The sequence below is a fragment of the Channa argus genome, chromosome 4, assembly GCF_033026475.1.
Source record: "Channa argus isolate prfri chromosome 4, Channa argus male v1.0, whole genome shotgun sequence".
In the NCBI taxonomy this organism is placed as follows: domain Eukaryota; kingdom Metazoa; phylum Chordata; class Actinopteri; order Anabantiformes; family Channidae; genus Channa; species Channa argus.
This window is the reverse complement of record NC_090200.1, coordinates 12593269-12610655: the sequence shown is the minus strand read 5'-3', so window position 1 is coordinate 12610655 and position 17387 is coordinate 12593269. Positions and strand designations below refer to the sequence as shown.

At 38.0% G+C, this 17387-nt stretch overlaps 2 protein-coding genes across 2 annotated transcripts; both read right to left on the bottom strand.

The window, feature by feature from the left end:
* Positions 1-1146: 1146 nt before the first annotated feature.
* Positions 1147-5909, bottom strand: gnb5a (guanine nucleotide binding protein (G protein), beta 5a). Its single transcript, XM_067500029.1, has 11 exons — positions 4994-5909; positions 4398-4534; positions 4238-4279; positions 3360-3436; positions 3152-3284; positions 2692-2835; positions 2487-2578; positions 2014-2062; positions 1552-1648; positions 1286-1452; positions 1147-1192 (listed from the first exon to the last, which is right to left on the bottom strand). Exons 1-11 carry the CDS (start codon positions 5127-5129, stop codon positions 1181-1183), a joined length of 1086 nt encoding a protein of 361 aa, XP_067356130.1. The 5' UTR covers positions 5130-5909; the 3' UTR covers positions 1147-1180.
* Positions 5910-6052: 143 nt separating this feature from the next.
* myo5c (myosin VC) lies at positions 6053-15828 on the bottom strand. The gene is made up of 40 exons (XM_067499952.1): positions 15688-15828; positions 15267-15377; positions 15000-15171; positions 14751-14895; positions 14513-14669; positions 14180-14323; positions 13991-14072; positions 13700-13807; positions 13508-13614; positions 13119-13384; positions 12937-13018; positions 12706-12846; positions 12476-12598; positions 12265-12348; positions 11986-12117; positions 11778-11875; positions 11584-11670; positions 11388-11505; positions 11090-11301; positions 10840-11005; positions 10598-10744; positions 10353-10517; positions 10168-10261; positions 10024-10087; positions 9644-9918; positions 9489-9552; positions 9309-9386; positions 9015-9195; positions 8834-8927; positions 8663-8726; positions 8395-8563; positions 8231-8315; positions 8051-8146; positions 7722-7876; positions 7524-7613; positions 7255-7405; positions 6882-7167; positions 6620-6794; positions 6446-6526; positions 6053-6333 (listed from the first exon to the last, which is right to left on the bottom strand). Exons 1-40 carry the CDS (start codon positions 15718-15720, stop codon positions 6181-6183), a joined length of 5235 nt encoding a protein of 1744 aa, XP_067356053.1. The 5' UTR covers positions 15721-15828; the 3' UTR covers positions 6053-6180.
* Positions 15829-17387: the final 1559 nt, after the last annotated feature.

Sequence of the window (17387 nt, the reverse complement as noted above, 5' to 3'; positions counted from 1 at the left end):
TGATGTCACTTCCGTTTGGATTTGCGAAACTTTATTTAAAAACCTAAACAAATAGGCAGGTGTAGGTCTAAGCAGCATATGAAAAGGACTGTAAAACTATAAGACAACACAAAGAACAGTAATGAGACACAGTTATGATATTCAAAACTCAGTTTATTATTTTAGTAATATTTAGATAAACAGTCCCTTTTATAACTGTACACTAAACTACAATAAAATAATTACAGTAAATATGAAATTACAGCCATTGGACATCTGCATAAAAACGAATACATTCTAAGAATTTAATGTTCTTTATTTATTGGTATTTAGTTGTCTAGTGGGGGACTACCAGTTCACAGCAGTGCACATGGAGCAGTAAGTGGCTTCCACTGCTGGAAACAAACAAAGATGAGAAGTAAGACGTATTTTAAAATCATAGGGGTGAAACTATAAACAACTAGGTTTACCTGCATTGGAATAATATTGGCAGGTAAGCTTCTGTCAAGAATGGATACAGCTTGAGGTGCACATGAATTTGCTGTTTCCATCTTTAATACACTACAAATGTGCATGTTCAGTGATCATTTTTGTTATATTTTATGCCAGTTCTCCATCTAATATTACTTTTAATTGCTTCAGAATAACTAATATGGATTCATTCTACAAGCCATTCTAGTTATCTTCTTCTCAGTATGTGACATGACTGCTGATGACTAGCCAAGTGAAGCTTTCACCTTCATATAAACCGTACTGCTTCTCTTACAGATGTATTGGTATCCCATTTTCTTCCATAAACTGTTATTTCTTCACAATTGTTTGTGCAAAAAACAAGTAACAAATCATATCTTAAGTGGGCACATACAATATATCACCTTAATGTGTCATTTCTATCCTAGACTGATGCTAGCCACTACCACTGGTATGTCCTTCCAATATACATTTTACATTTTAGGTTGTAACTATAAGTACTTCTGTGCAACTTTCTTCTTTGAATGTAACTGTAATACAAGCGCGCCGTTTGGTCTCAAATATGCAAATCTACCCTGGCCATGAGACTGGAGTATATACAAAGCTATTAATATGCCCTATGTACAACTAAAACTGAGTCTCTCATCTCTGTGATTGTACTCTAGAAAACAGAGACATCAGTTTGTCTTCAGAAGGTATGTTTAACCATTTTATTCTGGTATCTTCATCTTTAAGCCCAGATCTGAAAATAAAGAACAGCAAACATTAAAAGACATTGCCATATTTGTCACTGTAAACTAAATGCCAGATCTGACCATAAGCATACATGACTTACCCGCAGAGTGTGGTCCCAGGAACCCGAGCAGAAGGCGGTCCCATCTGGAGAAACACGCAGTGTACTAACACGGTTCTCATGTCCAAACAGGATAGAGACCCGTGTTCCTTTGAGAACATCCCAAACATTTATGGTGTAGTCGTTGTAGCCACCAAACAGTAGCCGGCCTGCAAAAACATACGGGCACATGCCGTGTATAAAAATACTATCTTCAATTGCTAGAGACTAGTATTTGATTCATTATTAAGTATCATTCGAGTACTTACCACTAAGAGAGAAATCAACACTGGAAACCCCAAAAATGATGCTCTCTTTGGAATAAATAGCCACTTCTCTGTCTGCCCTTAAGTCATAGAGACGGCACTGTAACAAATATTATTATAAAGTTTTAAATATTTTTATTACCAAAAGAACTTTGGGAAATGTATAACAGCATCTTATCAGAGTCTAGAGTGATACTGACAGTTTTAAGGATTAAATTGACATTCAATACAAAGTGTCTTCTTTACACTACTGTTTTTATAGATGAAACAAATGCCAAATATTGTGTTAGCTTGTGAGATTTAGAGAAGCTGGTAGGTGGATAATCTTACCTTTGTGTGAATATATATATATATATATATATATATATATATATACTGACACAATACTGGCATTCATCCCCTCATATACCTGTCAACAAGGTATTTCCTAAAATGTCACTGTTCCTACATGATCTGAATACTTACTGTAGCATCATCCGAACCGGATGCAAAGGCGTCCCCACTGGGATAGTATCTTTTAAAAAGCAAAGTTGGGCAAAATCAGTCATTTAACTTGATGGGCAGGATTATAATTTATCTGACTTTTAGCGACTCCAAGTGGTGGTAAGAAAAAAGACACAGAGCAGATAATGAATAACTACAAATTATACATACTGTACATTATAATAACAATAATAATAATAAATTATTTTATCATTTTAAGGAACTCAAAGATTTTTTTAAAATATTAAAATAATGTTACAATTAAAAAATGATATCATATCCAACTAAGATTAAAAAGCAAGAGATATAGATCTAATTTTAGTAGGAGTGTTTCCATTTTCAACAAATTTAAACAGAGATGTAGAATAATTTGTATAATAATTTGTTTTTACTGTACAATAAATAATAAATATTTCTCCAATTATATACATAAGACCTTAAAAAAAATCCCTTACCGCACGCTATTTATGTCCGATTCATGAGTTTCAAAGGACTGAATGCACTGTCCTGAACGCATGTCCCACACGTTGGCCTTCTTATCACAACCCTGTCATACCATAAAATTGAGGATAGTATGAGATAATAATATCATTAAAATAATTAAATTAAGTAAAAAAAAATGAAAATGAGCAGTCAAAGCTTAGAAAGAAGTGTCCTCACCCCTGAAACAAATGTGTTTCCAGTCTCAGAAGGAGCCAGGTCCAAACAGAGCACGTCTGCTGCATGTCCATGGAAACTCTGTAACAGCTGCCCACTCTCAACATCCCATAATGCACATGTACCATCCCCGCTGGACGTCAAGATCTTTGACACAAGCAGGAGATTAGAAAGAATAATAACAGCTGTTCTGAGGTTCAGTAAGTCAATATGGCTAAGACACAATCTGTTTGAAACACCACCTCATCAAACCAGGTGAAACTAATAACTGTGAATTATTTCCCATAGTGGGAAAACAAATTTTACAAAAATATAGAAACTTAATGAATTCTTATCATAAAATAAATATTGTGATGATAAACAATTAGTAGTGTCTGCAGGAACATACGTTTGATAAAACAAATTCTGAATGGTCAACAACTATTTTTATTAATTATGTTACATATTTTACAAAATTTCTCACCTGCATATCAGAGTTGGTGAAGCTACAGGCAGACAGGTAGTTTGTGTGCATGGCCACCGACTTCTTCTTTGCCGCCAAATTCTCATTCTTGTCCAGGGACAGAGGATACACAGAGCATTTGTTGTCCAGGCCCCTGCCACAGAAAATCACTAGTTCAATAAAAACCATAGGACCATGTTTGGATGATCATGGGTAATGAGATACTCACCCACAGGCTACAGCGCAGCCAGATGGGGCATAAGCACACGCCATCACCCAGGTGCAAGGCATTGTCACAGCGTGCTCCTAATAAACATCAAAAGACAAACCTGCATTAGCTGCACTGAGGCACAGCGATGAATCAAATTCATTAAGCATAATCAGAGCAGAGCAGCAAGTTTTATCCTAGTAGACATTTACTGTAAGTTCACAGGTTTAGCCAGTGTTGTGCTAAGTCTATGCTCTTCCCTTCCTTCCAATATTTAAAAAGGGGGTCTTTAGGGCAGGTTTTTTACAGGACACCATAGAAATGCCATGAAACCTCATAGCTATGAATTTATAGGTAGGACGAATTTAATTCAACCTTCTATAACTGACATGAATACTTATACAGTTAAACATAACATTCCAATTTTTATGACAAAATTTCATTTACATTCATACACATAATGCATTAGTTTAAGATTCTCTTTATTATAGTGATACCACAATGTTTGGTTGTTGTTAAATATATATTTGTGTTAGTTAAAATCATAAAATCATATTTGGATTCCGACCTATGGTTAGCAAAATGAGGGTGGGCACCTTCCCCAAAGTCGTAAAATAATTCTGGGTTACAAAATTGGTCTTAAAAATTCTATTACACATAATCTGTTCTGACTTTGCTCTGTTATCTGCTTATACCTGGGAAAATAAAATAATAATTATACTTATTATCCCTTCAAAGAAAATAAATTGAGTTCAGGATGTTGGTTTGTTGTAAGATAACTTAGCTGAAACACAGGTTTGTAGCAAGCTTCTAAGAAATAAGAATCCATAGCCCTTGACTACAACAGTCCCGATGATTTCTGTTTAGAAATTTCTTTGTATTGAAAAGAGAAAATGTACCTTGTTGGTGGTAAAAGCATCCCATACAATAACTTTTCCATCCTGCAAACAGATTAAAAAAGGCACAATTACTGTGCTGTAGATTATATGCAATGGCAAAAAAAACTAAATGTATGTGTAAAATAATGCAACGAGGCATAAACTATGCAGAGTTTGTGACCTGTGAGGAGCTGACAATCCTCCTCTTGTCCTTACACCAGTCCATACACAGAACTTTGTTGCCATGTCCCTTCAGAGTCCTTCGGGTCTTCATGACAAACTGACCCAGCCCCTCCACTTTCTCTGCCACCTGATGTACTGCACACACACACACAAACACACACACACACACAGATTGTTCGTTATATTAAACATTATACTTCTACATCATATTTAGTTATTTGCAGCCTTCAATAAAACGTTCATTATGAGTCACTCGTTTCTACTTTTCCTCGTTCTTATTTATTATCTCTACTGTTGCCAATCTTGCTGAGACCGGATTGGACGAAAACCGCTTCTGTCCACAGAAAATGTTCGGATGGAAGCACTGGGCTATAAAATGGGGAGGAAAACAAGCAGCCTGAGAAATCTCAGGCAACCTCGGAGCAGACAGGTCAATAATACGGCTTCGACTAATTCACACCATCTAAAACGGGCGAATTTGGAGCTGTCACGGATCTTTTTAAGGCTATATCGGCACATTTGATTTTATTTGTCCTGTCGCTGTCTAACCGCAGGGGTGAACCAAGGCCTCTCCATTTTCTCAGCAGCACTCACACTCGACATCGTGCAGTTTCGCTCTTTCCTCCTCCAGCTTCGTCTTCAGCGTCTCCGATTCCGTTTTCAGATGTGCCAGAGTCTCATTCAGCTGTACCTCCTGTGTCGCCATTTCAGGGATTAGAGGGGATCTCATATATTTCCTTGGTGCAGGCAGCGATCGGCGGCGAAAGGGCTTAAAGCGGAGCTAGCAGATGATGCTGCTGTCATGACGTCAGAGAGAGAAGATGCTCCTCCACTTTCCAGAGGAGGAGGAGGATCCTGCATCCTGATGATGCTGCTGCTCCACACAGGCTGCATCCTCCCCGCTCCAAATACTGCCGACATGTAAATTTAACACTGGTTCTCTATCAGAACCGTCAAATACAGCAGGCACACATGGTCTCATATACAATATAATAATTAATTTCTGTTTATTCATTTATGAAACATTTTATAATAAATAGCAGTTGCTATTTAATTTTAAAGAAATATATACTTTTGTTTATCTAATCCTCTGTTGTGAGTGAATGGTTCAAAATACTGCTGAGGAGTTCACTTTCACATTTAACAAAGCCATAGTTTTTTGGGTTTTTTTATACATACTACAGCAAAAACACAAAATCATATACCATTTTTTGACTCAGTATATACTGTATGTAGTTGACTACCTTTAAAACAAGAAACAAACAATAAATACATTTTTAACTTCTCCCTGTTGGATGTTCATTCGCACTAAAGTTAAACTGCCATTTCCTCTCATTTCATCTATTGTGGCTAAATGAAATATCACTAAATGGTTGATGTCTTCAAATGCCTTTGCCTGACTGGTACTAAACCCATAGATCTTCAATTTAATAAAAACTGAGAACAGCTGCAAGTCTTAATTCACAAAGCTGAAATCAGTTAAGTGGTGTTGTTTTGAAAATTACTGAAAGAATTAATTATCGAAATGTTCACTCATACTTTTTCTGTTAAAAAACAGAGTCAATTAACTGACTATAGCGAAATATTCTAATGACAAATAGGGAGACAGGGTGCACTGGGGAGACATGACCTCATTCTTTGTTGAATCTTAACTACAGCACTATATAATTTTTAATAAACACCATTTAATAAAAGTGTTTACATTTTTAAATATACAACAAAATACAGCCATAGGCCACTGGACTTGAATGCATCATGAGAAGGACAAGTCAAAGGTTGTTTCAGATCCTGGTTAGGAAGCCCAGATGAAGACTACTGGGGACCTGCAGAAGCTCCAGAGCCTGCAAGGATGGGCAGAAAGGAAAGGTGACCTGGAAACGGTAATCTGTGTCCAGCATCAGGTGTGTGGATCCTTCACGGTCTTGTAAAAATGACTGCAAACAAGATCAGGGCATGTGAAGTACAGTGCAGGTATTTCATTGTTAAACATTGTTTACGTCGCATTTTAAATTAGAAAGTCCAATTAACAATACCAGCGGAGCTTACCTGAACTTTGCGGACAAATGATGACGACACCCTTTTCTCAAAATCATCAATGGGTGTGTATGAATTCAAAATCTTTACAATCTGAAAATTTAAAAAACAAGTTTTGTTTTATTTTAGCTTAAAACTGGAATTACTACTGTCACAATTCGAACAATGTGGCGCTGAATAAAATACCTGAACGGGGTTGAGTTCTGTGCATTGTTCAGCGATCTCTTTGGCGTCCTCATCAGTGGACTTGCTGACCTGCAGTAGCCAGGCAGCCTGACTCAGCGGCCTCAGAGTATCTATAGCATTGGAGCTTTGAAGTTCCTTTTCCTTCAGCCACTCTTCCAGGTAACTGATGTTACATCTAAAGAAGAAAAAGATGACATTAAAACAAGCTTTTCTGTCTGCACAAGCCGTCTATTTTTCAAATTTCACAATAACAACCACAGACCTGATTTGCATTCCCTTCCTGCAGGAACACATATCTTTGCGGAGCATGATGTTGTTGAGAGTGGTCGCACCCACTAGGAAGAACAGTTGTTTGACAGCCTGCTTGATGAGGCCCTGCTCCATGCCATGCTGGGTCATGATGGTGTGGAAGAAGCTGAGCTTTTGAATTATGGATGAGATGGTGTAGGTCTCTGAGTCCTCGTAGATGCTGTTGGACCGCTTCCTGAAGCCTGTTGGCTTCATGCTGGAAATCCCCTGTAAACTCTCGTGCTCCAACATACCGGGAACTGGTGGTTTAAGAAAGTAAAGTAGCGCAATTTACAGTTCTTATAACAATAATGAGCATATAACAATAATGGCACTGTGCAAAATACCAATAGAAGGAGCGAGGGTCTTTTCCATGACTGTGATAAACTGATGGTAGATGTGGATGGCCAGGTCACTGATAATCTGTCTGTGTTCTGATAAATCAAAATTCTGCAAGCAGTTTTTTTTCTGTCGAGGGGTATTTTGTTTCATGAACTCCTTTTGTGAACAGCAAAAAAAAAAAACAATGTCAAAAATAAATAATAATAATAAAATTGTGTGACATACAAATAAAAGCTGCACAGTGAAGCTGTGCATAGAAACATTTACTCCATACCTCCTCCCCACTGTACTGCTTTAGACAATTGAGCAGCTGGTACATGTTGGAGAGCCAAAAGGACAATAGCTCAAGGTCTTTCTTGTGACTCTGAAACAGAAACACAACCACTACTAACTTATTGGCTACATGCTGTTGTATACTGTATGGCCACGAATAGCTTTTTGCTAATATTTATAGTTTATTTCATTTCCTCACCATGATGACCTTTTTGACACCACTGATGATTGCATTCATTAGAGACTTGAGTTTGGCTTCATCATTCAGGTAGTCAGCATGACGGACACACATGAAGAGGAGGCAAGCAGGCAAATTGGGGATCACATTCACAACCACACCTTTGGGCTTCAGGTCTGCGGGTTACAAAAGTGCCTAATTGAATAAATCAGCTGTTGTTATTTCTGTTATTTGCTGCTGAATGCCACAGAAGACCTAGGTTATACCAGCACTGAGAGAAGGGCAGAGACACTCACAAAATGAGTGGGTGTAATGTGACAGTATTTTAGAAATAGTACAAAGAAAAATACCTAGAATAATGTTTTGAATGAGCCTAGGTTCATCCTCTCTTTTGTACTCCAACATGCCAAGATATTCCTTAGGAATGGCAGGTGATGTTTGCTTTGCTGTGTGAGACACGGCGAAGTGATTAACATCTAGACGTTAGCTCTCTATGTGAAAATTCACATGCCCAAACCTTAAAACATTACCTTTCTGGGATGTTTCAAGGCTCTTTATTTGATTTCGCAGTTTCTTTATTAATCTGTCTTTCTGGTCCAGCTGCTCTTCAAAGTCCTGAAAGGAAAAGCTAGGTTGTCCATAAAGATCAGATAAACATTCACACACTCAATACAAATATGCTACCCACGCATACCATGTTTTCAGCTGTTAACCGTGAAGTCTCCTGTCTCAGTTTGATCTTAGCCTCGCTCTCCATTAGCTGCTGTCTCTTCAAGTGATCATTCTCCTCTTCAAGCTCCTCCACTTTGCCTTGAAGCTCTATCTTCACCTCTGCCAGTTCTTTAGCTTTCTCCTCAAAGTGCCTAAAAACAAAAATAAATGAATTCATAAATGAAACAGACCCAGACAAAGACTCACTCACATCATTAACCAGAAAGCAAACTTCAAACTGAGCATGTTACCTGCGTTGTGAGCTCTCTTCTTTAATCTTCCTTTGAACAGTGTTCGTGAGCTCCTCAGTTTTTTCTTTCAGAGGACATGGATGAAAAATAAACAAAGAACAAAGAAAACTTTATCTGTTAAAGAACTTCATAGTTAAACTCTTGAATCAAAAATATTTAGAGCTACTGTACCTGCTAACTCTTTGTTCTGCTCTTCTACATGGACCTCCAGTTCTTGCTTTTGCCTCAGCAACTCTGACACCTGAAGCTTCAGCTCAGGTATAACCTATGGGTCCCATTAAGCACAATCATGGTAGGTTCTGTATCTCATCTATCCCCCCAAAAATATGGACTGAAGAATGAAATAACATACTGAGTTTTCACTGCTGAGCCTGGACATTTCTTGGCGAATGTTCTCATTAACATTACTTTTCTCCTGGAACAGGTTTTGCAGCTTGCTGTTTTCATTTTGAAGGTGGTCCAATTTTAATTTTAAGCCCTCCACCTGGGTCTCATGGCTTTCTTTCTGCTCCCTGTGGTGGTTTTCTAGTATTCTATCATCAAAGGTAAAACACAACAACAACAACAAAAAAGAAATCTAAGAAACACAACTTTGCAGAAAGCAGCAACAGTAGGTATTTCTTTGCTTGACAATAAAAATATAGACCTGGTAGCTTTCTGCAAGCCTTCAAAAGCTGCAAGTAAATGTTCAACTTCAAAATTTTCAGAGTCATCTGGAGTTAGCCTTCAGAGAAAGAATGTGTGAGAATAAATGCGTAAAGTAAATAAGATGCAACTACAACTACAGAATGTGAGTTAAAAGAAAAACCCTAAATATTTGGATTACCCCGAAAGGACCTCTTCCTCAACAACACCACCAAGAAGTTGTCTTGTTATGTCGTTCATTTTAGCTACAGAAAAAAATAAAATAGATTAACTTAACACTATCTTAATGCATGTATTATCATAAAAAGGTGAAGCTTTCTCAGGAAGAGTATGCACCTCTTGCTTGGTCAGACTGTTCCTTCATCTTTCGGTCCATAGTATTCCTCTGATTTTGGAGGTTGTTCAGATCTCTGCGGAGCTCAGGAATGGCCTTGACATGCTTGGTTAGCTGGATGACTTGTTCCTGTAGATCAGCATTCACCTGGTTCCCTTCCTCTATCTTTCTAAGAAGACTGACTCTCTCCTCTTTCAATCTCTTAATCTCCATTTGCAGATTTTCCACCTCCTTCTCATGGTCATCTCTCTGGATCTCAATGTTGTTCTCTGCAATTCTACAGAGAATACCCTCATTAAAAATCTTTATATTCAAACAAGCTGAGCTTGAAATTGTGTTCGGAGGAAAGATAATCCACATCAATAATGTTTTTAATACTTACTTTCTAAGCCTTGCTTCATTTTCTTTTTCCTCCTGAAGATTCCTTTTTATTTGATCGAAGCTCTCTGTCGGAGTGTAAAACTGGTTATAAATTTGGCACAAATTACAATAAGGCAGCATGTCTTGGGATCTTGGCTCCTATTACCTTTGGACTCTTTAGTGGAAGTTTCAAAGATTTTCTCCAAGTTTTGCTTTTCAAGGTTTAGTGCATTAAATTTCTTTTGAACCTGTGCAATTGTCTGGAGCAAGAATAAGCACATGTTATTAAAGTGCACATGAAAGGTACTTTATCAATTGCGTAAAGTATTTAACATCAACTTCCCAACTGACCAGACTAGCATCTTCTTTCACTTTCTTCTCTCTTGCTTCCAGAGAGGCTTTCTCTTTGGTTAATTTTTCTAGCTGGGTTTCCAGACCCTGAAGTCTGTCCATGGTTTGAGAATGGTTGTTGGCCAAACTGGTCAGTCTTTCAACCAATCCACAGTTCTCTTTATTCTGTGAGGATACAGGATTCATATACTGTGTGTCTACATAAAAGCCACAGCTGAAGAAAATTTGAAAGAATTTTTTTAAACCTGTTCTTCAATCTTCTTTCTGAGCTTCTGCACCCTGTAGGAGAGCTGAACATTAAGCACCAGCCGGCGCATGGTTTGGAATCGCCGTCGAGCCAGCCATGCTCTAGCATATTTCTGCAGAACGAGGACTTTGTGCTCTTCCATCATCTGCCAGGTAATGAAGCGAAAGCAGGGAATCTCATGAGATATTAATATAAATTATCACAACAACAAATAAATTATACAAACGTTCAGTTCCTGACCTTCTTGAAGCGTTTACGGGCCACCCAACCTCGTGTGAAAGCCTGAATGGTGATGGAGGCCAAACGGACTATCTGGTAGACCTGTCTCGTGCGGTATCCTCTCCAGTGTCTCTGGATCACTATTGTTGCCCAGCCCTGCTTCAATGTTGCAGCACTTACTGTTTTACTGTAGATGTAAAAACAAAACAAGTAGTATCCATATAGGTACCATGGATGATGGAGAGCACCATTATCAGCGAACACCTCTTACCGGATTGTCCGTTTTCCTCGGATGTACTGTTGGAGAATGATGGCAGCCTCTCTTATGCGCAGGTACTTCCTTCTCTGGCTCCAGCCACGGGCATGTTTCTGGATGGTTACACAGGCTCCTCGAAGTCGGTCCAAACGCAACTTCTCTAGATAAGCTACCTGACCGGCTCGAAAGAAGATCTTTGTCCGGCCAAACTTGTACTGGTTGGGATCCTAGAGTTTGAGCCATGGAGCCAAACATGTAATGCACAATAATAGAGACAACACTATTTTGATAGACTTCATAAGAGGCAGCTAACCTGAATCAGGCGCTGTAACACATTCTTGCAGGTCTGTTTTTTATCACTGAGGTCTGCGTCTGCCTCTTGTGGGGACATCAGAATACAGTACCGACTATAAAACTCAATGTATGTCCACCTGCAAACACAAAGCATGTTAGCTAGTACAACTCAAGCATAAAGAAATGTGAATATTGGAGTTTGGTAAATACATCACCTGGACGGATAGCTCTGTGCACTTATACGAATAGTTTCAAGGACTCCACAGGCTCGCAGCTGCTGCACAACTCTCTTGGAGTCATATCTTAAAACACAAATAAGCACTCACTTAAAACAGAAATACACATATGTGCCTGTGTTTCGGGGCAATAAAGTGTGCATTATTTTGAGTACAGTTTCACAACTACTCACTCGAATGGGAGCTTTTCATCATTCGGCTTAATACAGCGCACATAGTGAGGTGTGGTAGCGTTCAGCGTTTCCATCAGTAACGAGAGTGAACTACGAAACTACATACCACCACAAAATTCATAAGAAGACACAAACACAGACTAAGCAAACTCAATTTGATCCTGTGAACACTTGAGCTGAACTTAAACAGAGTTTTAAACATTTTTACCTTATCTCCAACAGAAGTTCTCAGCTGTTTATTAGTTGGTTTCACTCCAGGCCTGGCAGGCCTCACTTTGACACCTTTACTGGCCACAGTGCTCTCCCCCTCCTCTTGGAAAAGGCTGACCAGAAAAGTAAACTGAATGCAATTTGGAGAGATATATATCAAATGAAGTAAAACAAAAATGTATTGGGACATATTTTAAAATACAGAAGCTTTCATTTGTTTTTGTAACCATGGTGTTCATCAAAAAATGTAAAATTAAATTAAAATAAATGTAATCACCTTACTGCCTCTCAAAACGTCAACCAGTTCTTCATAGAGAGCATCTCTATTCTTCTCAAGAAAACCTCTTGACTGATATTCAACCTGTTAATGGAAAGACTGACATAGTCTAAAATGATATATATCCTTAGAATCCAAAAGCATTTACTATCAATTCCATATCAGTGATTCTTTTGCTCCATTATGCAAGATTGGACTTTGGAGATATCACCTTGTCTGCAAAGTGTTGTATCACAAATGCCTCTTTCGATAGCCTGGGCTTCTCAAATAGAGGATTGGCTTCTAGATAGCTGTACAACTTCTGCAGCCAACTTTGATCGGTGCCCTGAGGAAACTGTAAAGGGAGTAAAACAAAATATGTACATTTAGATTTTCATAGCTACGAGGACATGATAAAAAAAAACGAGAAGCCCATATTACATCTATTACTGTAGATCTTACCAAACATTCTTCATCAAGCAAGTCAAGGATCCCCATCTTTGCTTCAATCAAGTCAATGACTGGCTGATTGTCATAGAAATCTATCAATGTCCAGGGTATATCCTCTTTCATGTACTCCTCCTGCTCCAGCTTGAACACATGCTGATTGAAAATAGAAATGAGAATCATACTGATTTAATAAATGGATGTATGCAGTAGTTCATAATATTTTGTTAAAATGATAATGCATACCAAATTAAACTGCTGCTGAAGCTTTTCATTTGCATAGTTGATACAAAACTGTTCAAAGCTGTTGGTGTCAAATGTTTCAAAGCTGAGGACAAATAAAATAAAGTTCAAGTTAAAAATGGGAGCTGAAGAGATCTTTAATATATCAGAAAGAAGAAGAAAGAGCAGTGTTGTAAGAGCATTACCCATAAATGTCCAGAACACCTATGAAAGCATGTTGCTTTCCAGGAACCTTGAGTGCTGTGTTTATCCTGTAAATAATACAGTCAAACAGATGGGCATAAATCTGCTTAGCTAAAGCATCTCTAGCATTTACTGCTCGCTCCTTGGGCACCGGCTTCACCACCGTCTCAGCCACCAGAACGATCCTCCTGTGGCACAGCCAACGTGCCAACCCCTGTGCGCTCACACTCAGCAGCTCACAGAACACTGCCAGGTGTGGATCACTGAGCTGCAAGATAGCCAAATCAAGTTTTGTATTTATCCTGGTTAATGTTTGAAGATCTAACCTTGCACAGGAAAAGGCAACTGAAGGCTTTTAAAAGCAATTAAGGCTGGAAGAGGTGAGGCTCACTGGAACTGATGATTTGTCATCTCCTGAGTTTCTGATTTCCACATTTCCCAAATGAAGGATGGCGGCCAATACTTTGAAAACATCTGACTGAAAATCCTCCTTCAACCCTGGACAATCAAAGAGAGGACAATATAAAAAAGAAAAGTCAAACTAAAAGTAAATCCCAATCTGAAAGCTGGCAGCATTTCTTACCCAGCAGAGAAAAGGTCCGTTGAGTCTCTTCCATGTCTTTCTTGTCATCTACACCTTCAATGGTGATGTCACCACCCATGCAGGTATATCGAAAGTTATCTGCGCTCACTGCATATAGAAGGAACATATGATTATGTATTAATAAGCACATGATACATACATACATACATACATACAAAAACCTTTTAGAATTCAGCCTTTAGTCTGAGTAAATTAGAATAACCTCCACAGCAATTAAATAATTTCAGCTCCAACTTAAACATACAAAAGAAACCCTCAGCACCGACTCACACAGTCTTAGGTTCTTGAACTCTGGAAGGTGAGCACAGGAACACAGCTGGTAGAAAATGTGATAATTGCGCTCGTTGTCTGCCTGAAAAAACAACAATCGAAACACATTGAAGAAAAACCTAAATATGACCCTTATTAGGGCTCATATATAAGACAAAAAGCTCAACAACACCTTCTCTTATACACTACCTGAAAAACAACTCTGGATTTCTCTAATAGATAGGTCCTCATGTTTGCACCGATGATTTGGTATCTCTTGTCAAAGCTGATCTCGGTGTATTTCCCAAATCGGCTGCTGTTGTCATTCCTGGTGGTCTTCGCATTTCCTATTGCCTGTCAGAAAAATTCTTTATGTCCTTTTTTTCAAATATCAGTAAGATACAAGTTATCTAATGGCGGCAATTATTTAACAGAAAATTGTCATAGTACTGAAATACCAATGTACGATTTTGCCAGCTTAGTCCAAATAGCTATAATACAGGTTGTCTTGTGAGTATGGCCCATGGTCTGGTAAAACCATACCTCTGTTATAGGATTAGATGCCAGGACTTTGTCTTCAACTCGAGTCTTGCTCCCAGACTTGCTTACAACGGCAAAGTATCTCATAGCGTATCGAGCAGACACAGTTTTACCAGCTCCAGATTCACCGCTGACTATGATAGACTGGTTCTTGTGGTTTCTGTGGAAGAAAGGGGTGTATTGCACTGTTATAACTACACTGTATACCCTACTATAAATAGCTCTCTAAGGGTTTAGTTACCTGGCCATTTGTTTGTAAGCTTCCTCTGCCACTGCAAATATATGAGGATCCATGTCTCCCATGTTCTGGCCAGAGTAGGCATGAATAATTGCATCTCCATAGATAGGAAGTTGTTTATATGGATTTACAGCTACCAGTATAATACCTGAAATGGGGAAACAGCACAGCTTGAGCAAAAAGCACAAACTACATAAAACCTACACGCTGTACGCCACACCCTAGTGTTTTCTTGATAATTAAAAGTTGTACCACAGTAAGTATAGATGATTCTGGACTCCACAAATCGCACTTTGAGGTTGTGCAGGACTGCGGGTTCGTGGAGGTAGCTGAGAGCCGTGAGGTCATTCTCCCCAACCAAGATGTCTGGATTTCGAAGAGGTGGGAGTTGTGGTTGTGATTGATTGACCGGGTAGAAGTTCTCCTTTTATGTAAAGGAAAAATGTCATGTGTTTCTTTTTACCATTATGTATCCAATAAAGTTGTATATGACGGTTTTAATATTCACACTGTACTTACAGTGCCATCTTCAAGAAGCAGCTGAAGAACATTATCTCCGATTTGAAAATCCTTCAGAATCTCGGCCGATTTCCACACATGTTCTGCATCTGGAATCCACACTCTGTTGTACTAAAGGAAATAATTAACAGCTTAACAAGTAGTCAATACTTTCTTAAAACGGTATTTAATACTGCACTCATTGAGAAAAAAAAGGACTTTACTCTCTGAGATTCAAATCTATTCTAGAACATTTTAACTACTTTTTAAAGGTTCAGTACAAGTAAACAGTTAAACGATGAAGATTTTAAATTACATTGATTATTGCCTGCTCTATATCCTTTTAACTTGCCGGAGCACTGAAGTTTCCATATGTCTCAGCAAAAGACTCAGTGTACAGATGTTTACCTTCTATAAGAACAAAAGGGAGTTTTCCTCTTACCTGGGTGTACAGTTCCAACAAAGCCATGTTCATTCATTATTATTGTAAATTATTTTGTATAAATATATTTTTATCACTTCTTGTATCACTGTACTTCCCAGGTTACCAACGACTTTCTGCCTGTCGTACAAATATGTATCACCTTAGTCAAGTTAAAACATAATTACATGATACATCCATCAAATTTTCAAAATAAGATTGAATGCAAAATCTTTGAACTCAATAACCACCCTCGCCATCACCTATTACATTATAAATCGGATGTTTCTTCTATACTATACCTAGTTACACAATTACTTTGTGCGTCAAAGTTAAATATATTTACACACACCTCTATTTTACTAATATTTGGTAAGGTATTTCACTTAATTTAACTTTGGGAGTCCATTTGAAGGGGTCTTAGGGGCTAGAAGGAAATGGCTGGAAAAGGCTTTTTGTTGCACAGAAATGTTTTCAAATAACCCCTCTTCTTTGCCCCTTCACCGTTCCTTTGTACAGCACAGGGCTTAGTGTAAGGGAACATCTTCCATACAAAATTACAAACCTGACACTTTTATTCTGAAAGCCCTACCACTGGTTTTCCAGGTTTGTTTTCTCCTGGTCGACTTGTCGCTCACCTGCTGCGGACTTTGACTGGATTACTCCGCCCTCCCGTCTTGTGACAGCGGCTTGACAGAGTGGGTGTGCTCGTTTGATCAAGGATTCTGGCAACAAAAGAAACCGGATACAGATCTCACCAGCTCACCATATGTGAACACATTTTTAGTCATTGCCTTACCACAAGTAGTTAAACGTAAGTGATTAAAAAAAAAAGAGTAAATATTTCACCACCTTTTACCAACTTGACCCACATTATCACTGCACTTGCACAACTAAGAAAACAGTGGGAATACCGGTTTTATAAAAGTTTAGAAGGAAACCGTCTTGGTGTGCAGAGAAGAATCATTGAACTCATGTTCTTATGTTATGTCTACATGACACTGTGTAAGTATTTCAAAATACAGTGCAATTAAAAACGTGAAAAATAACACAATTTAACGCCTGTGTTGTTCTTATTTTTCAGGTCACTCGATCTTTATTCTATTAGTCCAGTACATTTCTGAATCCAAAGGAAATTATTCACCGTTTCCTGTCAAAGACACCAAAGTCTTTTATATAAAAACAATGACAAGAAACCAGTCTGTAACTTAAATAGATCTCAAATAGTTTCCTATAAGGTTTTAACAGTATATTTGTTGATTACATACTTTATTACATAACTCTGCATCACATAACACAACAAATCTGAAAGTGTCAATATAGAAACATAGAAAGCATAACCGGGACTATGTAGTGTGTCAGACACTACTTTGTAAAAAAAAAAGCTTAAGCTTAGATCATTAACACCTCAGGACAGTGGTTAATCACTGTATGCATACTTTTAGGTATTTTAAACCATTCTACTGACTCGACAGCTGTAATTAGACCTACTGCATTAGGATTTAAAGGTACAATGCAAAACCTATTTAAATGTTATAGTCTTACACCTTGTCCTAGTAGCTATGAAAATCGAAATGTACATATATAAATCAGTGCTCCTAAAATTCATCTAGATCTAGAACATATTTTCAAAATTTTAATTATTATGTCTCGTTGCAAAATAATTAAATATTTTTCATTTTCAATGCTTTGTCCTTGAATACATTAAATTTGTAGTTGGC

What these genes read in the sequence shown, in the direction of transcription:
- gnb5a (XM_067500029.1), bottom strand. Translation starts at nt 5,129, where the DNA reads ATGAGATCCCCTCTAATCCCTGAAATGGCGACACAGGAGGTACAGCTG. An exon ending in GAAACTGCACGATGTCGAGT is followed by an intron (nt 4,535 to 4,993) that starts GTGAGTGCTGCT and finishes GTGTGTGTGCAG; the next exon opens with TACATCAGGTGGCAGAGAAA. An exon ending in GGCTGCGCTGTAGCCTGTGG is followed by an intron (nt 3,285 to 3,359) that starts GTGAGTATCTCA and finishes TTTCTGTGGCAG; the next exon opens with GGGCCTGGACAACAAATGCT.
- myo5c (XM_067499952.1), bottom strand. Translation starts at nt 15,720, where the DNA reads ATGAACATGGCTTTGTTGGAACTGTACACCCAG. An exon ending in AATCCAGAGTTGTTTTTCAG is followed by an intron (nt 14,073 to 14,179) that starts GTAGTGTATAAG and finishes TTGTTTTTTCAG; the next exon opens with GCAGACAACGAGCGCAATTA. An exon ending in AATGAAGCAAGGCTTAGAAA is followed by an intron (nt 9,919 to 10,023) that starts GTAAGTATTAAA and finishes TATTCTCTGTAG; the next exon opens with AATTGCAGAGAACAACATTG.